This window comes from Cladophialophora bantiana, assembly GCF_000835475.1.
Source record: "Cladophialophora bantiana CBS 173.52 unplaced genomic scaffold supercont1.7, whole genome shotgun sequence".
NCBI lineage: Eukaryota > Fungi > Ascomycota > Eurotiomycetes > Chaetothyriales > Herpotrichiellaceae > Cladophialophora > Cladophialophora bantiana.
Window position 1 is genome coordinate 1,136,918 of NW_015971581.1, and position 23,499 is coordinate 1,160,416.

Sequence of the window (23,499 nt, forward strand, 5' to 3'; positions counted from 1 at the left end):
AGAAGGGGTACTCAGCATAAGTGACGAGAATACGAGGTATATATGACAGTGAGCAGACCTGCAGTTCTCGCCAGGGAACGGTCAGCATGGGGCTAAAGGGCTTTGAAGGCTCCAGGCGAGGCTGTGCCGAAATAGCCCCAAGCTTTGTATCAAGATGTTACTAGCCTAATTGGGCTAGACCAAAGAAGTCTTGACACTTCGACAACACTTCGGACTATCGCTGCCACTCGACATGTATTCTCTCTTTTAATCACTCAAACTATTCTCTACCCCTAGATTGGTTCAACATATCGCCAAGCGCAATATAGCCCAACACGGACTCAAGTCTTTGGGTGACCCCCTTAAGAATCCCGAGCCCTCTAAAGTCTCATCCCTCTTTACGACCTGAGCACCTACCAGCTTATTTGGTTTTAGCAATTTGAGCTATGGCTCTGTGACGATGAGCACGACTTGCATACCCCGAGGCCGCGCACCTCAGGCAGCTTGAGCAGAGCTCTAAAGGCTGTTGAGCGGCACACGACATAGGTGTATAAGAATTATGAATGTATTTACGGCTCTCTTCTCGCAAGATGATAGTGAGGAAGACAAAACGGAGTTTCCGCTCTGTCCCACCTCTATCATATCAGTTGGTGTCAATATCAGAACTGCTGCGGTTTGTCACTCTTTTGAAGAACATGATGGATTATCAAGAGTCCTGGGAGGACGTCTGACACGTGCTAGGTTTCAGTTACCAGTAGTACAAGAGCCCTCTGGCATGAAGGCCTGACAGTCATTTAATAGCAAAAGTACGTCTTCAGTTACAATTGGAAGGACATTGAGTAGGATTGTTGCTTGTATGATGGCCGGAAAGGAGTGAATCAAGGTGAAACCTTTCAGACTGTCCTATTTTCTCCTCGGTATTGATACTGTCACTCTCCTGACCATTGTCCTTGCCTTCTGCCTGCTACCTCCTGCCTCCGTCAGCCGCCTCCCATCTTCAACTCTCCTTGGTGACTACTCGTGCATTCTTGGTTCAGTGGATTGGTGATCGTACGGCTCTGAGAAGAGAGACTATGTTGGTTAGCCCTAGGTCATCTCCTTCTGCAAGGATTATCTCACTTGGCTGGAAAAGTCCCCTTCCCTTTAAGACTCGTCGGCAAAGTCGAAAAGCTCGGAAATACCGCGGGGGTTGAAGTTATTGAAAGACCAGTCGCGGGCCATCAACCGAGCCAGCCTCTGGCAGCAGCTTGGGCCGCTACAACCACTGCATCCCGGTTCGCAAGGATTTGAGCAAGCTCCGCCGCCACCACCACCGCCACCGCCGGCCACGACCATCATGACGAGACCGAAAAAGGTGAAAATACTGGTGAACTTCATGCTGACTGCAAGTGTTTGTTTCGAAGCCGGAGCGTTGCCGATGATAGAAAGAATTTCTGACAACCAGTGAGTGAATGATTGTCTTTATACGCTAGGTGTTGGAGACTCGGGAGCTGGACCTACCCCACCCCTTTTTCGGAGGAAGTGGTCAGAGTACCCTGTGTAGCTCACCACCCAAGACGCTCTTTACGGAAGCCACTGTGTAGTTCTCTGGCACGGCAAATTGGGGTTGCTTCTTCAGACCACTCCTAACCTCCTATGGCCAATACCAGCCCTTTGATACCAAGAAAAGGGAGCGAGCTTATCCTTCTCCTTTTAGCTCCACTCATCTATGGATACAGCCCTCAAGATGAAAGAAACGAAATTGGTTAGTCTTCTCTTCCTCGTGGCCGCCAAATCGTGGGTGGCCTCGAAGTTGAGTGGCGGGCAATAATGAACCCTTCTGAAATTATCGATCCAAAAGTACTCGCAAGCCATACGCAAAATAAGCACTATCAGCACAGAAAAACACTGTTACACGCTATAACAGCAGACTGTCAGTGCTTTGTGGCATTCAGGAGTGGCGACTCCGAGCCTCGTACCGAGTATATCGACGCGGGCGGCGACATGCCGGTCAGCTCCCTTGAACACCTAGGCCCGCATCCGGCGACGTCCACAATAAGCTCCTGGAGAGCTACTACGGAGCTTGGTCAGGGGAACAAAAGGACCTACTAAGACTAACTAATGGGCCACGGATAAAAACTCTATTTCATTGTCGTTCAGACCTACAAAATCCCGCCTACGACACTAATATCTGTTTACTTTGACCTCCCTCCAGTACGTCATTGCCAAAGGACCCAATTTCACTCTCGCTTGTCTTTTTCAGTTCAACGTGCCTGGCTGACCTAGCCCAGAAAGATCAGGTCACGATGTTTCATCCTGTCCCCCAATTACTTCCTGCTTTGGGATTGGCGGTATCCGCGCACGTCGCCGCTCTTATAGCGATGGTCTTTTCGTCTGCAGATTCACATTTTCGGGTCATTGCTATACTTCTGATAGTTCTCCTAGTTCGACAATGCCTCCTTGCCATAGATGAGGCTTCCGATAGAGGCGAATTCTTCCGACTTTACATGTGCGGCTACGCACTTTACGCAAATGAATTTCTGCTCCTGAAAAAACTCACTGTTCCGGCCTCGCCTTCGACCCGGCAACGCCTCGTTTCCGGCCTGAAGCTTCTCTTCTCACCGAGAATCCATGTCTCTAGAAAGGCAATTCCTCCATTTGACCCCGTGGAACCTAGCTATGTGCCAACACGCTGGAAATTCCTTTGTCGACAGGCAATCAGTATCGCTTGGATGGCTACTGCTTACCACTGCGTTTTTCATCGCTACGCCCTGCGGATCCTCATCACTGACTATGCCCGACCGAGAGAGCATCTCCTTCGGCGCTTGTCACAGGTGAGCGGTCGTGAGGTGGTCGTCCGGGTGTATACTGTATTCAAGGAGCATTTCAGAAACTATCTCCTGATGTCCCTTGGTCATAGCACAACCTCTCTTGTTGGTGTGTTCCTCTTTCAGGACGATCCAGCCGACTGGCCACCATTATACGGAAGCTTGAAAGACGCATACACTGTTCGGCGATACTACAGCCATTTTTGGCACCGAGTCATGCGAACTGCATTTGTCTCCAATGCGAAGTTCCTGTTGTTTCGCCTCCTGCGGGTCTCTCCTTCCGCCGTAACATCCAGGTATTTGGTTTCTATTACCGCCTTTGCTATTTCCGGCACTATGCACTCTGTGGCGTTTTCAACATCTTGGAGATGTGCAAGTCTTCGGCCGCTGTGGTATTACCTGTCAATCGCAAGCGCCATTCTGGTGGAGGATCTCGCACAACTAGGCTACCGCAAATCGATGACGTCGCTTTCCGGAAAGGCCCCGACGCCTGATACAAACGAAAACAGTACACAGACTGTCAGCAAGCTACCATTACATGATGTAAGAGGGAGAGATCTGGTTGGATCAGAGGATGGCCTGGGATCCTCTCTCAAGGGTGACAGACCTTCTCCTACTTGGCGATATTTTGGGTATTTATGGGTCATATCTTTCGAATGCTGGTCGATTCCAAGAACAGTCTATCCACAGCTGATCTGTAAGTGGCAAGACCGTTATCTAGCATTGAATCCCGGGGAGACACTTTGAGCAGCTGAGAACCGAATAGTGCCGGGCAAAACAGAATCAGAAGTCTTGGATAGAATGTTGTTGTGGCCGTATGTCCCAGCGTGCTACGTATTCAGCTAAACATCGGGAGAACGGACGCCTGATACATCGGAGAATAATCAGGCCACCAACTAAGAGATACGACTCAGGGGTACATCCTTATTACTAGCAAGCTTTCCGCATAGGAGGCGCATTCTTCTCTCTTTTATGCTTAGAGTCGTGTACAGTATCGACCATATACTATAGGGATATCTTATATATACGCTCATCGTTGGATTCTGCCTACTTGCCAAGGAATTCCTAACACAGCGGCAGAGCTCCTTGGTGCCAGTTTGGGGATCAATTTACGTAGTGCAGCTCCAAACCCACGAAATTTTGCGTTTATCCGTTATTAGTGGCGTAAACCATCAGCTTTTTTTCTTTTCGTTTTTTTTTTTTTTTTAAAAAAAAAAAAAAACACTGTAGGTAGGCATACCTAGACACGATTGGAAATAAGAAGTGATAGGTCTTGAGTCTTGACAATGTCATCAGACTCCAAGATTTCTCCCCGTCAACACCAGATCGTTTGAAAAGATCTCTCCTTTGGTCCAATCTCCTCCCCCCCCCCCGGTCTGGATCGCACCGCTCTTGATGGATGGTTCTACGTAAGGCGTCTATACATATATACGAGCTGGGGAGGTGTGGGAACAATAATAGGACCCACAGTCCGTAGATTACGCTTAACGAAAGTGGAGACAACAACGCGTGTCTGCTCCACTGTGGAATCGAACAGCGGTATGAAATACCCGGTAGGGTGTACGGAGTACTCCGTAGTGTGAATGACACTGCGCATACAGCAGATTGTGCTAGCATTTGCTCATCCCCCATATATTGCGTGGCCTGGTTGTTATTACTAAGATTGCAGTCAAAGATACTTCGTAATACTAAACAACTAATTGGACAGCTGAGGCCACGTGCAGCAAGTCGACTAACTATATTCGACTCCCATGTTTCATCTGATCTTCTCCGCTATGAATACCTCGTACTTTACCGTTAGGGATGACCGATATCCACACAGCTTTGGCGGTACTAAGAAGAAGGGCAGCGGAATCGATTGGTTCAAGCTTCCAGCAAGCAGATATTCTATGGTACGTCACCTCAGTGGAGAGGAATGGAACCTGTCAGAGCATTACGACTGTCTCCCCTTTTTGAAGGAGTGACTCGGGAAATTTTTGGAGAGTTGCCCATTCAATCTATCCTGCAGATTGCATGGACTTTCGTCAGCATTTGAACCAGCCGCTCAGAGTAATTTTGTCCATCGGATTGGCAGGTTCCCTTGGATTGCTTCGAGACGTTGGTTCACCGTGCGACGCCCTCGTGTTGCCAATGCGAGATCTCACATCGTCTTTTCTGCACACCTATTGTATACCCAGAGGGAGTGATCAAGGATGGGAGACGACCTGGGCATCATGGCGAATATGACTCTGGAGTTTAGGCATGGAGAGGATATAGGCCGGATTCCAACGACTTGGTTTACCTCTGGGGACCCCATAGACTCGTTTATCTGGGGTCATGTGATTTTGATGGTTACTGCTTTCGCAGTCATATTTCCAATTGGTATGGTCTTGGGCCTGGGGAAATCGCGATGGCACGTTCCATTCCAGGTCTTTGGCTTGATACTGACTGGTAAGTCAACTACTCGCCGCTACCGCAGGCAATTCGAAAGCCGGTTTCAGTTAACTGGACTACAGTCGTTGGCTGGATACTTCCATCGTTCCATGGAGGTAGGCAGTATCTAAAGCCTAATATCCATGCATCATTCGCAAAGTGGCTTCTATGCGCTGTCATCGCTCAAGCGGGAAGTGGGATATATTTGGGCTTCCGTCTGGAAGGTGGACAACATCGGACAATCAGAAAAATATTGCAAAGGTGGCATGGTGTCGCAGGAAAGTTGATGCCGGTCGCCAGCTGGACACAAATGATGTTCGGAGGAGAGACGTCGTAAGACTTCCCTCGGCCATCCGCACTTGGGAGCACTATCGACTGATAAGCTGGTTTAGACAGGGTTTCTGCCACGGAGACTGGCTCCCGATGTGTGCCGGCCATGTCTCTATGGGATCTATCATGGTCGGTACAGGAATTATACTCGTTATAATCACCATCGATGGTGAGAGGTGGATACGGAAAACTGGGAGATCGTTGGATTTCTACGCTTGCGGCACGATCGCAGCATCAGGGTGCGGTAACGCATGTATGTTCTTGCCTTTCGCCTTCCTGCTCGAGTCTTTCGCTGACTGATCTTAGTATTCGAACATGTCTGTGCCTTGTAACGTGCCGAAGAGAAAATCTAGCTGACCCTTGTTAAAGATTCCAGGCTCCGAGTGGAACCACCGGGAGTATAGTCACGTCGCCTTCGGGGTTTTCTGGTGGATAGCAGGCATAGTCGGTCTTTGGCAGACCCGCAAACCTGACCAACGGACACCTATCCCCGGAGTGGTATTCTTGGTCACAGGATGGTACTTCAGCATGCACGAGCAGCCTAATCCGATGGCGAAGCATGTGCATGAGATCCTCGGATGCGTGATGATGAGTGCTGGAGCTATACACTTTATGGAGATCGCCTATTTCATCAGAAATGTTGATCGAAGCAACGCCACAGTTGACTCCAGCCCTCACAAAAGTCCGAATCCGTCCGAGTTTGTCTTTTCGTTCGTAAGTTTTCCATCGCCAGTCTGGCGGTACGGCAACAATTTGTTTGGCTCACTATCGACTTTCACAGTTGATCATAGTCATGGGCGTCATTAACATATACGCTCCTCCCCAAACCCTGTGGCTTTTCAACTACTGGGGTCTTGATCACATTTCCCTCATGCTGATATGGTTCTCGATTGCGATGGGCATCATGTGCTGTACGTTTAGCCCACCCACAGGTTTGCCAGAGATGCTGACATTCCGTGCAGTTACGCTTACGCTCGTCCAGCTCTATAGGAGCCTCAAAAACTCGGAATTGCAATTGATACGGGGTCACGGTGACCTTGGGATCATGGAAGATACGGAGCTCTGTGGCCTTTTGGGTACAGATACGGAAGGAGGTGATGAAGAGGAGGTCAAAACAACAACAGATCCCTCAGTCCGTACACTATAAAATTAGTTGTCGCCGAAACCTCTCGTGTATTTGCCAATGAAGTACTTGAGGTGTATCAGAACTATCGAAGAGCCCTTGGTGACGTTGGCCCTACCACTTCTCACTCTTCTTCTTTAGTTCGCCTCCATTTGCTGCGCCATTAAGTTTTACCTTGTCTATAAGATGTCACTAGGAGCTATACGCAAGGAAGAGATGGGATAAGGTCAATTTAGACGATGAGCCTCGACAGCCTAGCCGGCGACTTGACAACGGGTTCCGGAGTCATACAGGAATGTTTTCGAGACCAAGGACTCTCCACCCATGCCTTTTGTTATTCAATCCAGACACTCTTCCCTTACCAGCCCTTCGGCAAATCAAGTAGCATGTATAGAGAGCAGCATATATGATATATGGCATTGCTTATATATCACAGACAAGAATTCAATTGTACTACTATATCGGGGCCTAATAAGTCAACAGCAGACTGGATCCATGAATGGTCCACAACTTATCAAGTTAAAACTCCCTCGTTCTCCTCCGCAGTCGAGGTTGCGTATATTTATTCACACACGACGAAAGATCCGGTAAAAACGAGAAAGAATCCAAACCTGATACCTTGAGCACCTGAAGCAAATGAACTCGAAAGCAAAACGAATGTCCACAGACTTGTATATATGACAAAAGAGATCTTGCTTAAAATATGCTCCCGGTGGTCAACTCCAAGGGCGTGATCTATCGGAGATTGAGAGGATTGAACGTGTGTATTGTCTACCTACAAGGGAGATGTAGGCTATCTATACCCTAGAGGTAGCCACTAAAAGAACAGGTTGGGCATGCCTTCCTAACATGTTCACAAGTCTGACCCACCAAGCTGCACGGTCGCATCCAAACAGAGACCCTCTGAAATGGGGCCACAAGCTGAGTTTAGTTTCGCAAGGCTTACCAGTCGATATCGGCGAATCTCTGCTCGAGTGTACCAGCAGACACGCAGGGAGGAAGGATTACAGGTAGCGCTCGACCAATTAGTGTTTGCGAAGATTGAGGCCTGGGGGGAGAGAGCGGTCTAGTTCGATCATATATGGTCTTGAAATCTGTGCTGATAGTAGACTCTGCATCAACTATCGAGTATGGTTAGCGCGGATTAGCCTCTTACCACCCTAAAGATTATAGATGCATGGCCGGGAAGTGCATTGGGAACACTGACTGATTCGACCTGGCCAAGGGGATGGTCGAAGCTTGTGGTCCTCACCAACTCCGGGAACTCAATTCGTGCCCAGATACCATTCATAGGAATGTTGTTAACATCAGGCGTGAGGAGTGTTGCGAGGACGGAGCAAAGTCGGGCGTAGGCTCTGGACATGTTCTCGAAGCAGGTTAATTTGTCGGTTGGTGAGCCCATGATACAACGGAGCGGGTTGTAAGTGTCATGGACATTGTCATTATAATGATTACAAGACCATAAGTCCTATTATTGTCAACACTACTCATTATCAGAGCCTGGGTTCTTTACTTACCCAGATCGAAATCGTCCCGACTCCAGTTCTCCGTGTTTGCCGTTTCACTGTATCACCTTGTTGGGCAGTATAGAATAGACATGTCGACGGTTCAGGGTCAAATAGTCGATGATCAATAAAGAACTAAGATGCATCAGTACAAAGAAAATTAATAAGTCGAGAGCGATTCGACCTGGGTAATATACTCGTCGACCTTGTCGCAGACAACATCTCTTGATTCAAGGTGCAGCGGAAATGGAGCAGTGAGATTATCAGCAAGCCACATTAATAGGAATAGGACATGATTTAAATACATTCTTATCAAGAATGATGTTGGCAACCTGATCAGATCAAAGGCAAGGCAGCTGATGAGATGAAGAGTTGAGGTGAAAAAATTCCTCGAAGCCTTGTGGCCAGCTCGTTATAGGAGAGGGTCAAGGGTGTAATTGTGAATCTTGGGCAGCGCGTAGGCGTCAAACCCCTGCCAACATATCCACATGACCGCCGGGTCAGCAGCAACTGTTTCCTGAGAAACCGAGCTTAGCCTTAGAGGACTGCTGAAACTGACTATATAGACAATGACCACCTGGCCTTTTGGGGCGGACTCAAGCTTAGCTCGACAAAGACACTCCATTTTGATATCGTTTTACGATATCCGATCACATTCAAGCCGGAGAGCTTCGCATAAGGCCTAGAAGACTAGAAATTAAGGGCTATACTGTTTCTCTTAGGGCAACGCCCACACGCCGTATAGTTGACGTTGATAAGGATATTACGGAGAAAAATGGGCGTTTGATTAGACAAACCCAGAGACTCAAAGAGAGGTTTCCCTAGATATCCATGCTCAAGTCCAAAAACTACTGACGTCGGTGGTGGGCCGTTCGTTAGATCTTGGGGGAGACTGACTGATTGATGGGTCGGGCTGGTAATCTTGGTTCAAAGAATAGTTGGTCAACGGGTACTAGCCACATTCACATAGCCGCCAAACTTCCAACATCGGGCCTCAAAGGTATGTCAAAAGGCCTACAAAGCTGCCACCTGGTTGGTTGGCAAGAAGGGCACTTTGGTCGCTTCACACTGAGACATATGCTGTGATACTAGAAACGAGCCGTGCGCCCAGTGTACAAAAGGCCTTGACTATTTGTTTTTCTAGGCGCTGTGCTGCATCTGGGCGCGAAGGTGTAGCATGAATGGTACTAAGATTCGTGCTCTGATTAGTCTGATAAGGGCCACCAGGGTTGAGGCTCATTAAGCGTGTTTGACTCAGCCCAATTAGGCTACCTAGGCATTCAGCATATCTCTTGGCACTGCGCCACAGCTGGTATTCAAGCCTCTTCCGTCATAGATGGATTTCCGCTTCCTTAATCAATCAATCAAGCTATAACGGACCTTTCGTCCCACAAAGCCATGGGTATGGTGAGGCGGAGTCAAGAGCACTACTGCATCCGAACCTCCATAGTCAGTTTAACAGCCGGATGTGGGAACAGCATTACCTCGTACCGACCAGAGACGTCCTTGTTAATTGAGCCCCTCTTTCTTGCACTTTTCCCGCGACATGGATTTTAGTATTCGCCGACTTTTATAAAATCCAGAGGCCCCATCACTCTAGGAGGTACAAGCCCTTCTAAGGCTCGCCTCTACCACGCTTGGATAGTTCTAGAGGCTTTGCTATGCCTTATGCTACGCTTTGTTTCTTATTCGCTGCGTCCAAATCCCGTGGATTGACCACAACGATTTCCAAAGAAGCATGGATATGACAAATAGCGAAGCACATGTGCGGTATTCGACACCTCTCTCCTCAAAAGCCCAGCTTAGTGTGCTTCGACGGCTTCACCGGCATGAATGATCCATTTGGAAACGCTATGAAAAGGATCTCGTTGAATGACGACTATGAGCTTCTCCCGCTAACTCTCCATCGGTAAGACGACGAATTCAAACTTTACGAGAAGCTGCTTGTTTATACTCTTCAAGGCGATGTTGAAACCGTCAAGGCCGCGTTCGACAGCATCAAGCAATTTCGCAATTCTCACCTCAACCCGCTCTGGCCTGTAGCGGCGCTAGGAGCTTCCCAAGGGCACATGGATACCGTTAGTTTCGCGCTGGATCGTGGCGTGGAACTGGCACATGACGTCTGTCTAAGGGTTAGATCTGGAAGTCACTGGAACGATGAAGTCTCGAAGTACTGGAAAGAGAACGAGGTTGCTCTCGATGGACACAATCCACAAACCGGACACTAACTATAAGCCAGACATTTTAGACGAAATCAGGAGAAGAGTCCATGAAAGGATTTGTCGTCAGTGTATTTGAAGCTCGGTTTAACGAGGGGATTTTAATATCTTTCTCTGTGGCCATGCACTGGCTTATGGAATGGCCCCCTGAGGCAGAGTCCGAACGTCTATATCCGGTGTGAGGGATGTCGGTTCATCTACTGGTCGTTCAATCGAGGCGGCCTTGAAGAGAGCTGATGGTGGCTGTGGGAAATTTTGCTGTTTAGCCTTCTGGTTCACAGTCAGTGCTCTCAGAATTCGAGTAGTTCCTGTTCGACTCTGGCTCGTGTGTTGCTCGAAGACCAGTCAGATGCCGTTGATAGGCCCAATGTTTTGCCTCGAGCAAGCACAGACGAGGATTAATAGACGGTTACTAGCGAGCAGAGGGTTCCCATTTCCCAAAAATATAGCAACTTGGATGTCCAGGCTCATTTTGCGGCACCTGGTCCTTTCACTTCATTGTCAGGTCCGCCTACTTTTGGATGCTTCCCTTCAGTGGACAAGCCACAGAGCAGGCAGCGTTGGTCCATTGATCCATTGATCTATTGATTCACACCGTCTTCGTTCGAGTAGTCAATTCATCTGTTGAGACGAGCGGGATATGTCAGATGCTGGCTGGTGAGAGGACGTGAAGAGGAAATCGGCTCTCTGGCTTTGGAACATTTGCTCACACAATTGTTCGATAGTCATGGCCTCCTCATTGAACCTGGCGACTGCCATTGGGATTCGCGGTCAGTGGTCAGATTCTCCTATATCCAACCGCTTCCCGACCGACCCTCCCCCTCTTCCATCGTCCATCAGCCCAGCGACAGATACGGACAATTGAATGGCATTGATATCGATGATGTATGAACAACAACCAACACCGGAGCACTAAAAGCAAGTAACTCCAGCGGAAACTGGAAAGGAACGCAGCTGATAGGAGAAAAAAAATAATCAGCGGACCTGTCTATTTAGAACCAGGGTTCTTTCTTTCTCCTTAGTTCCTGCTTAGCCCTATCTGAATGATGGTAGCGTGGCTGTTATTGAACACTCCTCTGACACTGTCCTCAAAAGCTTCAGTAGCCTTGCCAGGCTCCGGATTATGGAATCATGGGAAATCTACTTGCACAGCCTCGTCCAACTTACATATTGATGCACGTCAGCATTTCAATTCGTGCTCGGACTTCATGTTTCGATGATTATCAATCATTCATTATGATTGGAAGGATGGAAATATCTCGATGCTCTGCTGTACTCCGCGGTTCCTTCCCGGTTTAATTGATTCGAACTTCAACTCCGTTGTGAACTCTGGGCTTGTTTTTCCCATTTCTCCCTGATGCAAATTCGGTGACCAACCATGGATGCTTCATCCAAAGGCCGCTACCCATTTATGGAGCGAGGCTGGGTAAAGCAATTCCAAATCCTCCATCGGAAAATGAGAACCGTCGTCGAACTCGATCCTGCGATCAGGCGGAATATGCTGCATATAAAGCCATGGACAAGCCGTTCAATGGTTCCTCAACAAAATATCCTTGAACTCTGCAAGATAGGTGATTCGGTTCAACACTGCAGACATGAAGTTTTAATTTGTGCTTAGTGCATTGGGCTTTGCATCGCTAACCCTCGCACGGGACATTACCGGCAAGAAGGTATGAAGGCCAGAACGTTTGGAAAGCACGCCTACTAAAGTAGGTCTTAGTTGACGCAGCTCCAAGCCGCAACGGTCGATACCAATGGACAAATTGAAACCACAGATAATGGCGCGCCGGCAAATGCCTCGAATTCCCTTCGAAATGGGCCGCGTGGTTATAATCTCCTCGAGGATGTCAGCGTCCGCAAGAAGATGCTTCATTTTGACCGTGAACGTGCTCCCGAAAGAGTGGTCCATGCACTTTGCCATGGCGCCTGGGGTCAATTCGAGTCTATGGGCGACTGGAGTAATATTACTTCCGCGTGCTGGCTGCAGTCCGGCGCAGTGAGTGAAGTCTTTACGAGATTCTCGGTGGTTGTTGCCAGCACTGGTGGAAGTGAGGTAGGGAGAGACACTCATGGTTTTGCAACAAAAATTTACAGTCAATGCGGCAACCAAGACTAGGTCGGTAAGCATCTACCCTCCTTTTTCGTTACGGACGGCGCAGATTTCCCCGATCTAATAAGAGCGGTTAAGTTTGAGGCGGACAAAGGATTCCCCACAGGCGGGTCTGCCCATACAACCCGCATATGACTTCTTCACACAACATCCGGAAGGGGCGTTCCAACTCATGAACGTACTGTCTGACATCGGAATACCACGTGATGTCCGCCATGTCAGCGGCTATGGCGTTCACACGTTCCGCTTCATCAATGCCCAAGGTTAATCCCGACTGTTCAAATGGTATTGGCTGCCACTACTCGGCCATCGCAGCCTGGTCTATGACGAAGCTACCGTAAGTCTCCCTGTTCACCTTCCAGACCCACACCGGTCCCCTGAGCGCTTTGCCATCTCTTCCGTCTCCAATAGTGCTTGGAATTCAAATGGATGCTCACCTGCTTGGGAGCCGGCAGAAAATCGCTGGAAAGAACAACAACTTCCAACGCGTCGATCTGTTCAACAATATCAAAGCAGGGAACTTCCCACAATGGGACTTTGCAGTCCAGTTGTTCCCGGACGATGGTACTTACATGTACAAAGGCATTGACCTGCTCAGTCCCACAGAAATTGTGCCCTTCGAATTTAATCCACCCCTCAGACTCGGCAGATTGACCCTGAGCCGGAATCCAACCAACTTTTTCGCAGAGTCAGAGTCTATCTCCTTTGCCCCTTCGAACGTCGTGCCCGGAGTATCATTTGTCCCTGATCCTCTCCTCCAGTGGCGGCTGATGGCCTACGATGACACTGCAACTCATAGGCATGGATCCCCGAACGGCTACCTCCTTCCTATTAACAAAGCCATCGTACCGTTAAGCAACAATTACCGTGATGGGTACATGCAACCGGTGATCTTTACGGGCGAGTCGACTTCCACTCCCAATGGCATTGGAGGTGTGGTTGGGTCGAGTGATAACGCAACGATTACATATACCGGAAACGCAGTCACGAGCGCTGGCACTGGCCCCATTGGTCGTTTCGTAACAGTGTACGACTGGTTTGGACAAGCCCGCAACTTCTGGGGTACGCTCGATGTCTTTGCTCAACAACACACGGTTGACGCGTATCGCTTCGAATTGGGCAACGTCGCCAACTCGTCCGTGGTCCAAGTATATATTGACAACATTCTCAATAACATTGACAATTGCCTTGCCCGCCGCGTTGCGTTTGGCTTGGGCGCCGATATGCCAGCTATCGGAACTGGCCCTCTCACTAACCTCACCAATATCGCAGCCCCTTTTCCGAGCCTATATCCTCTGGCAGTCGGAATAGAACCAAATAAGAGCCTCGCGGGGCTCAACGTTGCGGTGCTCGCCAACGACACCCTCTTCAGTGCATCCGATATGGCAGCTTTGCAGCCCATATTGAATGCTCAAAACGTCACCTTGACTGTCGTGGCGCCCCGGTCCGGCGAACTCGACATAGGAGTGAACGCGACAGCATCATACATCACCACGAGCAGCATCTTTTATGATGCTGTCTTCATTGGTTCGGTGGTCGCCACGAGGGACGCTACGGGCGACAGCGGCGCTGTGGATTTGGACATGGGCGCTATGAGTTTCGTTATGGAAGCCTACAGTCACGGCAAAGCTATCGTCGCTCTTGGGGGCAGTGGAGCCGGGATCTTACGAAGTCTTGGACTAAACCTTGACGCTGGCTTGGGCCTATTTGCAGGCAACCCTGGACAGGTCACGGCGAGCGTGCTAAGCGCATTGAGCGGACCGGTGAAGTTTCCTCTGAGGTTTCCGACTGATGATATCAGCACGATCTGTGGGAGATAAGGTGTGGCTTTCACTTTCTTGTTAGTGAGGCTCAGGTGGTCTGAAGAGACGGATGCAGGTGTGGGAGAGTCGATCTGGGTGACACGCTGCATATAGACGGTCGTTCAACTAATTGAATAATAATCGCTTGCTTCATTTTTCAAAACAATTCGAAGCGAGGATCACATCCTTGATAGGATTCACTGCAACCACTGTAGCTGAGCTCATCCGAGGATTCAGAGCGAGACCTCAGCATGGAGAGAAAATTCCTGGAGAGCAATGGACTCCCACCGGTAAGAGCCACCGACTAGAGCTCGCCCGGCAGGTTTCCGGCATTCCCACCTGTAGCACTACTAAATAAGTGGAGGCAAGTATTAGAAGACGAGGGCCAGCTTTCAAATCCACCAAACGCAATCGTTACTACACGGGGAGTAGAAGGTTTCAGCGCCTCTGGAAATAGATATTACATGAAAATCTTTATATGCTTATGGGATGGCGTTCGGTACAAGCACCGAAAGATATCTTCGGAGAAGGCGTATCAGGAGACATTCAAAGTCATATGAATCACACCAAGGCCTGAGTCCCGATACGGCCGAAGCCTGGCATGGGTATCTGACTTTGCTCAGTTACACATCAGAATTTCCGCTATTTTCGTTCACGTTCGACGCCGACTGATCTCGCCGGTGTCGTAGTCGTGTTCAGAATGTGCGGAAACTCTGCGAGATACTCTGCACTTGGCCGTCTTCGACTTCGAATCTGGCACTCCGTCCGAGTCCAAGTCCCAGTGGTGACGCTTCATCTTTAACTCCTCCTCCTCCTCCTCCTCGCCGTTGTAGCCTTTCTTCACTTTCCCTTTCACTTGCGTTGTCTTTTATTCTTTTTCCTTCCCATCATGCTTCGCCAGAACCCACGGTGCCAATCCCACTGTGAGACCAGTGACGGCCGAGGAAACAAGCTCCATCGTGGCCGTCGGACGTGCGTTAACTTTTGGGCTTTTGTGGTAGTACTGCTGTGTCTGCGGTGCCACTTCACCAAACGATTCCCAACGTAATTTGCCAGTAGACTGTGAATCCGATGACTCCTGTTCCTAAAAGCAAGCTGGTATGTGTATCCCGTATGGTGGCATAGGTGCGTTTCAGATTCAGCTCATCCTAGAATATTTTTTCTTGAATCGCTCCGTGTCTCCGTCTGTTTTCCTCAACCGTGTATTGTAGTTAGCAAGCTGCCGCGAAGCAGCAGGTACCTGGCGCCATTCATTACGCTTCTCGGTCTCCAATGACAATGCTCAGGACCTCTGCCTGCTGGTTCAGTACCGTCTGTACTATGGCCAGCTCACTTCGAATGTCGGATATTCAGTGCATGAATTCCGCCTCCTTTTGATATAAAGTTTTGCAGGGCGTTTGGAGCCATGTAACTTTACACGCTCGAAATGGCGTAGACCACTCTGATTTCGAAGATTTCAAGCGGCCGCTGAAACTTGCTGACCTGGATCTGGCGGAATATTGCGCCAGAAGAAGTCCAATTAACAGGTCGTGATCGTCCAGTAGGCTTGTTGCGACTCCCATGTGCTCGATCTTCCACTTTTCGTTATCGAGTAGCCCAGCGCCCTCTGTCTCACGGTGACTTGGATAACGGCGTGCCTCATATATTGATGCTCTCGGCATACACTGGGAAACTACGATATGAATCTGACTGACTGTAAGGCAGGACGAGAAGATGTATCTGCTTTCGCTCTTTCTCCAAATCAAAAAGCTCAACCCGTCCAGACATAACGTGTTGCGTCATATGATCTGGCATAGCTCCGGTTGCGAGCAGAAACTCGACACTATCCATTGAAGTTCGATTCGCCGCGTAGCATAAAAGAGTCGCCTCGGATATATCTCGATGGTTTAATAATTCCGGGAAAAGCTCAGCTCCATCTTTTCAAAAACATATCTCAGCATGTTGAGATCTCCAATTCCAGCTGCATAGAAGATAGCCGTCCTGTTCATGGTTGCCTTTGCCGTTAGACTTGCGTCTTCATGATCTATCAGATATGTGCTGACGTCAATGAAACCTCTGTAAATCGCAAAACGCATAATTCGGTCAATGACGACTACTAAAAGTTGGATCCGCTGCTTCAGCTATGGAATGGGTTGATCATTCAGGATATACCTACCCACGATATTACTTCCCGGACGTGCTTTTCGAGGAATCAGACGAATCACAATGCAATCATTTAATTTCATCATGAACGTTGAGTCTTCCATACCTTTGGAGTACATATTTTCAACAGGACTTTCGGCACCTGGGCTGTTTTGGAGGTCTGTGGCCGTGGGAACAGCTTCCCCCGCCCCTGGTAAACGGGGTAGGCTGTTGTGGGTCCCTGAGCCATAGTTGGAATCGGCAGATTGAGGAATATCTTGGATCCCACATTCCTGGATTACTCTGCATCCCTCATCTTGTAGAGCATCCGGACCGAGCTCATATTGCAGATATGCATTGATGTTTTTTCGGTAATAGGGTTCGCTATGAATGTGACGTGGTACCGGGGCGAATTTGGGTCTTTCTCGCTCTTTGCAAGCAGGATAGTGGGAGAACTGGGTCATTGAATACGGTAGCAAACTAGACTTCAAATCTGGGCCTTGCGCATAAGGTTTTGGGTCGCTGGTCCCCCCCAAAGGCTCAGCTGTCAGAGACTATAGGTTAGGTGATGATTGGACGAACTAGTCAGATAATACCTTAGCTACTCACGTATTCAGGTCCGATTTCAGCCCAATCCATCCACTGCTGCCATCATTCATCCTCGCAACAAAACGTCTGATTCTCCTTGTTATTTGTGCTGAGCCACAGATGCAGCTAATTGTCAGGAGGGCGCGTTCTACCAGCGGACCGCGCTCAATGCTGGGTGGGATCATAATCGCCGACCCCATGCAATTATTAGGCACGAGAGCCCGGCGAGGTTCGGGGTCCATAAAGTCCGCAGCCTGACTGGACATCTTTGGTTGGGCTCATGGATTAGGGGTCATGTGTTCCTCCCCTCTCTTTCCTAGTGCCTAGTCTTGTGCAGTACCAGCCTGGTGCCGCCGCTGGGAGGCTTGTGCTGTAGCCACGTGAGCAGACTTTGTATGTTTCTCGATGAGGGAGGTTGAAAGATCTTCCAGAGAGAGACTGGTGGCCGACGGGAGTCGCGAGGATAACGATCGGCGATGAACGAGAGCCACGCAACAGCAAACCTGGTAGGATCGGCTATAAAAGGGATCTAAGATTTGTCAATGAAAGGGTGGGATAGTCTATATTCAGGATCAGGCCGAGTTAACCAACAGTGGGCGACAAGGGAATGTTTGTGGTGGGGCGGTATGCGATTAAGGTAACTAACTAGGTATGGAGTACCGAGTACCCAGTATTAACTCGCTAGAGATGAGTGTCTGACTAGAGGGGCCAAGGCGCTAAAAGCCCCAACACCAGGCAAGCCGATTGTCCCAAGGGACTGCATTGTCTGGGTTGGTTCACTTGGGCCTAATTCCAGAATACCAAAGTCGGCTCCGAGGAGAGCACCCTCAAGACTCATAGCATCTAACAGCCTTGACTTTTTTCTTTTGCCAGGATGTCCTTATTGGTAATACAGTCCGTCCAGGGCCTGATCCACCATCCCTAGGCCCGAAATATTCAAGTTTTTGGTGGTTCTCCGACTCGAGCACAACATCTCTGGTCGATCTGACTGTGGCTTGAAAGCTGAGTTGATGGATTTCAATGATCACTGCAGGTGCGGCACAGGCCCCCAATCTGCCGCAGCATTGCGAGAACCAACATAGGCCAAACACGCAGGCCCGCCAGCGAGCCTTCACAGCTACGTCCATTAAAAGTATGCTTTTAGTGATGAAAGACATTCTCGGTGCGGCTTATCTGCTCTTGTACGGGACATCTACTATCTAAGTAACAGCATCCCACGAGCGGCAGACGCTTCTGTTGAGCCAGTCGGAGTGTCTTCTATCTGGAGTACCAGAAGAGGCTTTGAATGCGAAGAACTGACTCGCTGAGGAGCACAGTTTGCTGTAACAAGTAGTGCTAAGAGTTCCACCTACTAACGAAATTAGGTTAGCTCAACATTTGGAAGACAATTAAAATTCATTCGAAAAAGATGTCATTTTCATGCTGTGAAGTCACAAGGCTGCGGATCCACGAGCTAGTGAAGGCCATCCAGACTATCCGCTCGGTCTCCCAAAGGGCGCATATTGTAAGTGCTTGATCAAGCTATCCTGTGGACTCGATATCCCTTGGATTTCTCTCTTCATTATCAACTCTTTGACGCCCATTGCTCTTCCAACGAAAAGATGCAATCCATTTAAAACCTCCCCTGCGTTTAAAAGGAGACTTCTAACTCTAGAGACTGTAGATCTCTTGTGCCTGCACCACTATAGCTACCGGACATTCTTCTTCTATGAGGTCAATTTCCAACTCTTTGTCTCAAATTCTCTCAACGACTTCTAGGCCAGGGAGCGTAACAAGGAATTTAATGGACTATCACAAAATTGTTAGCAGTGCCACCACGTAGAACAGCACGACTAGTACTCACGTGGTAATCCGCCCGGCTGCGGTTTTCATTTAACCACTCGATCGAGGTTTTCAAGAAGATGGAGCAGGGATGTGAAGCTCCGTCCATATACTGAAATAAGTTGTCCAGGCTTAGCATGGTGCCGGGATAGGAGAAGTCCCCATCCATTTGACCTGCGGCGAATTCCTCTGCACGCCTCGTTGTGTGGTATGTCGTCCAGCCAAGCACACCAAAACCCCCGTCATCAATGTACCGGTACGCCTGGTATCGGAAGTTTATCACGCTCACGTGAGGGAAGTGTACGGGGATCAGCATCCAGAGTTTGTGAAGCTCGTCAGAAGAGTGCACAGATCGGCCATTGAAGCCGTGGAATGAAATCTCTGTGATCTGGTTCCGGAGGCGCGTCCACATGGGTGCAAGAATCTTGCGGAATGCAAAGTCCTTGTAATGTCTGTCCCAAAATATTGTCATCCGCCCGTTGAGTGCATGTTTCCGTGCGTGGCGTGAGTCCTCGCGAATTTTCCTGCTGACTTGTGCCAGACAAGGGTAGTCATGGCCGTATACTAGTAATTCCGGAGGGCGGTTTTCCAATTCCTCCAACTGCACAATCGAGGCTTGGAGGGGTCCGCTAATGTCTACTCTCACTCCATGCTTCTTTTCGTATACGTATTCGTATACTTTGTCTTGGAGCTCCTGTGGCAGCCTCAGGAAAGGAAAGGGGTCGATTCTCCAGGGAGCATCCCAAGGGTCGTCCGCTTTTGAGTGCCAGTCATTCCCCGAGGGGAGGATGAACTTTAGGTTCGGATCTTCACTCCATTTGAAATTCCCCTGCGTGAGCTCACCACACCAAGCGGGAACCTCCCGCCCGCCTTTGTCTGCACGTTTCCCTCGTCGGCCGCGATTTGCAACTTCACCAGGTCGGAGATGTGGGTGTGCGACCCAACACTGGCTAGTGAAGTGCCCGTACTTTCCACAGGCACGATAAGTGCATTTAATAGGTCGATGACGCGTTGGGGGATTATTGTTGGAGTTGGTTGGGACCGCACCAGCGGTGTGGTCGTGGCGTTCCATCGAGACTGGTGATAAAGGAGGTCTTTGCTTTCCAAAGTCGAAGGATGAGAACATAAAGTTGTCGATAGGACGCTGGACCTATCCAAATCAACGAGGTGCGAACAAGACGGAAGGAATAGATGTTAGATCGGCAGGGTCAGCTAGTTCGGGGTCGTCAGTATCGCAGGCGACAAAGAGGTGTCACTCTATTCTAGGAGCAAGAAGTGAATGTGCAAGCATTTAGTGACACCCTTTGTTTAAGTATGTGAAGATGGTGGACGCGCCGCCCCACTCTTGAAAATGTGTCCTGAAGACCTCAACACCAACGTCAAGAAAGTGTGTTGACTGCTGGAGTGACTTTCGTGGTCCGACTTAGTGTAAGCTGTGCAACCAGGAGTTGCCCAGGTCGACAAGTATCGGGCGTGCGCCGTTTAGTTCGAGCCATAGTCTGGACCAGGAGCATTTAAGGTCTCCGCAAAACTTACCATTGCATGAGAATCTTGGTTTTGCTGTCAAAGCTCTGTTTAGCCTGTGAAATTTGGCGCAGGAAATATGTGGTAGCTAATAACTAAGTGGTCCGAATGCGAGCACTTCCACTTGCTCCTTGCTTCATATTAGGTCAAGAACTCTCAACCAGCGACTATGCTGATGGGGAAAAAGCTGGGTGTGAAAACCTTAGGCATTTCGGCACTTGGCCAGGCAGGACTTTGTGGGGCGAGAGCCGTTTCATCGCCGTATAATCATTTCCACAATGTGAGAGTACTAGGAAGACATAGGATAGTAGTTCAGACAGGCCACAAAGGAGAGTGGCTTACCCGAGGCGACTCATTGTCCAAAGCCAGTAATTTTTTGCTGTAGTCTTGTAACCCCGAGTCCTGAGTCTGCCTCGAGCATGCCCATTATGTGTCGTAGTTGTGGAAACATTATTGAACAAAGTGGAGTGGGAGATCATTTGGGATTCAGAAGAAGGTGGTGCAATGCCTTCGCGGGCTAGGTAGGACATCGGAGGCGTCCGTTCGGCTAGCCAGGAGTATCGCCTTGATACTTAGTCATCCACTTTCTGAATATCAATCTTGACGAGTTGAAATTTTGCAAAGCCTCTTCGCTCAACGGTTTAGTCAAGCTGCCGGTGCCTGAGATTTTCCTGCACTTGGAAGATTCGGGGGCAACTATGGTCGCAGAATTCTAACCACATCAGTTCCTACCGTCGCTTTCGAAGAATTGGAACTCGTAAAAGTCCCCAAATGCAAATGACGGATCGAATAATCGCGCAAACTCGTCGCGGATCTGCGAGTCGAACAGTGTGAAGTCATCGCCATCCATAGGGTTCTCAACATTACAGCCGGTCAACAAACTCGTCCCCTGGGTCGGTCCCATGTCTGAAATGTCGCTAACGTGGTTGGAGTCCTGCTGCTGCTCGGCCTGCAGTTGTTGTGTGTTCAGAATCTTAGACTGCAGCTCCTCGAGGCATTTCAGTCGGTCCCATGCCCGCATAACCGGACCGGATCGCGAACTCAGTTTTCTCAAAAGCGTCAGTCCCACATGGAAACTATCGCGGATCTCCATCCAATATTCGGCAGTGGCGTGTACCGCGATTAGCAGCAGATTTCCTAGGCTCGAGACGATGAAGTGCTTAAAGAACGTCGCATGTGTCTCTAATAGAGTCGTTGCAGCATCGAGGTCTGATAAAACCTGAAGAGAATTTTTTGCGACGTTGACTGCGGCGAGGCTGTGTTCGGGGTGGCTCTTTATGCTGGACGCGGATTGTAGAAGGGGCCGGTAGATAACATTGTGCAACTGGTTTGAGCGGACGAAGAGCGCGACGCTGAGGTAGAACTGCTGTAGGATTTCGGAGTCGCAATTTCTCAGGTCTGGTAGTCCGGTTGATCCATGACAATAGCGGATGGAGGCCGGGATCTGCTTCTGCCACTGTGAGACTTGGTAATCGAGATACTCGATCTCCTCGCGAACGATGTCTGGTTCTTTGCTACCAAATTCGTTACTCATTTGCCAGGCTTTACCGGACAGCTTGGCAAATGGAATCATGGTGCGAAGATAGACATTATCGAAGTCCAAGGATACCAAGGTTGGGTCCACAAGGCTATCTTGAATGACGAACGGGACTCCCAAGCCAAGACTGGATCGGCGGTCAAGTGTGAAGACTGACCAAAAGACTCTCAGGGCTACTTTGCGCGCTCCTTCCTCAGGGAAATGCTTCATCAATGTATCTCGACGATGAAGGCCCATTTCTAGACATCGCCGCGACGCGAGACAGGCGTACCTGCTAGCCTTGGGCTCTTCATCCAAGTTGTAGTAGAATAGTGCCTATTAAAGAGATATTATTAGCCACTAGTTCGCGGAATGGTGCGTACGAAGAAAACTCACAGTCGAGACCAGGAGTTGAATACCGCTGAGGCCCTCAGTGTTCATCAGTGAGTCTTCCGACGTATCAAGAACATCTTGCATTAGCCGCATAGCCGCGTCTGTCCCTGCAACACCCAACTCAGTGATCATGCCAATAGCGACGAGTATCTTCATAATCTGAGTTTCGATGCTGTACAGCAATTCTATGCAGTTGCCAAAGCCGCCCTGACATGGCCGTCCTCGGACCGAATCCAAAGCTTCGAACAGGAGCTGTATCTTTGGAGCAAGGCGCGAGCGATCGATAACTGGATACATTGCCCCTACCGAATTATGATAGATGTCGATATACTTCAATGCATCAGATCGCTCAAATTTCCACAGAGGGTCTCGTGCCAAATCTCTTCTCAGAAGTGTTCTGTCAGCGGTCTGGATTCTGGAGATAGTGGCGAAGGACGGAAACCTGTTTGGTCGGTTCGGGACGCCGATAGAGCATCTAAACCCTAACTCACCCAGGCTTTCGTTGGCCACTTCGAAGGTGAATTCTGAGCTGGTAGGTCCGTGATATTCTGGGGAGATAGTTTCTGGAGCTTGTGCAGTGTTCGCCTGCATGGACTGGTCTCTTGCCTCTGGATCTGTGGCTCGCGCCGGGTCAACATGAGAAAAGTTCAGCTCCGCCGTATCCTCAGTGTTGGTCACGGGATGATGAATTGTCTCGGGGAGACTGGTGGGAGATATTGCGCTCAGCTTTTCGTGGAGCTTCTCCACTTTATCCACCAAAGCACGTATCTGCATGCTCATTTGAAGTAGTGTCCTATCTTGGGTACCTGATAACCCCTCGAGGTTCTCCGAAGGCAGAATCGCGGGCTGGGCGGATGCGACACCATTGTGTCGTGACGTCCGATGATAGCTGCACGGCACCATGCTGTTGACACATCGCTGACAGGGTTCTTCACCGTCACACTTTACCTTTCGTCGCTTACACTCGTTACTGACGAGAAGAAAGGTTAACTATCATGGAATTTGACAGAAACGTAAGAGAAGTGTGCTTACCAGGCGTTTGAAACATAACGAGGTCGCTTAGCCTTAGAGCCACGCTCTAGGGTGCCCTCAACGACCCTCTTGCTCCGATGTTCACCGTGGCCTCTAGTACTCTGTTGGTCTGTCATTATTGCCATTTGTTCAGTGCTGTGGTTGAATATAGTGATGATCTTTGAGGATGTGCTTGAGAATAAGCCAGGAGCAACGGCGAAAGATTGGTCGTAGGCGC

General features: G+C 49.3%; 8 protein-coding genes across 8 annotated transcripts; 4 read left to right on the top strand and 4 right to left on the bottom strand.

The window, feature by feature from the left end:
* Positions 1-2,264: 2,264 nt before the first annotated feature.
* On the top strand, positions 2,265-3,487 carry Z519_05408 (uncharacterized protein; the record flags this gene model as incomplete). The annotated part of the gene is made up of 2 exons (XM_016763148.1): positions 2,265-3,329; positions 3,392-3,487. The coding sequence occupies 2 exons, from the start codon at positions 2,265-2,267 to the stop codon at positions 3,485-3,487; spliced, it is 1,161 nt and encodes a 386-aa protein (XP_016620761.1).
* A 1,512-nt stretch (positions 3,488-4,999) lies between these two features.
* Positions 5,000-6,675, top strand: Z519_05409 (uncharacterized protein; the record flags this gene model as incomplete). The annotated part of the gene is made up of 7 exons (XM_016763149.1): positions 5,000-5,216; positions 5,282-5,531; positions 5,591-5,781; positions 5,835-5,845; positions 5,898-6,242; positions 6,310-6,439; positions 6,491-6,675. 7 exons carry the CDS (start codon positions 5,000-5,002, stop codon positions 6,673-6,675), a joined length of 1,329 nt encoding a protein of 442 aa, XP_016620762.1.
* Positions 6,676-7,676: 1,001 nt separating this feature from the next.
* On the bottom strand, positions 7,677-8,014 carry Z519_05410 (uncharacterized protein; the record flags this gene model as incomplete). Its single annotated transcript, XM_016763150.1, has 2 exons — positions 7,677-7,745; positions 7,808-8,014. The coding sequence occupies 2 exons, from the start codon at positions 8,012-8,014 to the stop codon at positions 7,677-7,679; spliced, it is 276 nt and encodes a 91-aa protein (XP_016620763.1).
* A 3,739-nt stretch (positions 8,015-11,753) lies between these two features.
* Z519_05411 (uncharacterized protein) lies at positions 11,754-12,491 on the top strand (the record flags this gene model as incomplete). The annotated part of the gene is made up of 3 exons (XM_016763151.1): positions 11,754-11,946; positions 12,059-12,084; positions 12,105-12,491. 3 exons carry the CDS (start codon positions 11,754-11,756, stop codon positions 12,489-12,491), a joined length of 606 nt encoding a protein of 201 aa, XP_016620764.1.
* Positions 12,492-12,700: 209 nt separating this feature from the next.
* Z519_05412 (uncharacterized protein) lies at positions 12,701-14,305 on the top strand (the record flags this gene model as incomplete). Its single annotated transcript, XM_016763152.1, has 2 exons — positions 12,701-12,822; positions 12,934-14,305. The coding sequence occupies 2 exons, from the start codon at positions 12,701-12,703 to the stop codon at positions 14,303-14,305; spliced, it is 1,494 nt and encodes a 497-aa protein (XP_016620765.1).
* Positions 14,306-16,173: 1,868 nt separating this feature from the next.
* On the bottom strand, positions 16,174-16,872 carry Z519_05413 (uncharacterized protein; the record flags this gene model as incomplete). The annotated part of the gene is made up of 2 exons (XM_016763153.1): positions 16,174-16,382; positions 16,443-16,872. 2 exons carry the CDS (start codon positions 16,870-16,872, stop codon positions 16,174-16,176), a joined length of 639 nt encoding a protein of 212 aa, XP_016620766.1.
* A 1,858-nt stretch (positions 16,873-18,730) lies between these two features.
* Positions 18,731-19,889, bottom strand: Z519_05414 (uncharacterized protein; the record flags this gene model as incomplete). The annotated part of the gene is made up of 2 exons (XM_016763154.1): positions 18,731-18,784; positions 18,840-19,889. The coding sequence occupies 2 exons, from the start codon at positions 19,887-19,889 to the stop codon at positions 18,731-18,733; spliced, it is 1,104 nt and encodes a 367-aa protein (XP_016620767.1).
* A 1,173-nt stretch (positions 19,890-21,062) lies between these two features.
* Positions 21,063-23,398, bottom strand: Z519_05415 (uncharacterized protein; the record flags this gene model as incomplete). Its single annotated transcript, XM_016763155.1, has 3 exons — positions 21,063-22,193; positions 22,254-23,220; positions 23,283-23,398. The coding sequence occupies 3 exons, from the start codon at positions 23,396-23,398 to the stop codon at positions 21,063-21,065; spliced, it is 2,214 nt and encodes a 737-aa protein (XP_016620768.1).
* Positions 23,399-23,499: the final 101 nt, after the last annotated feature.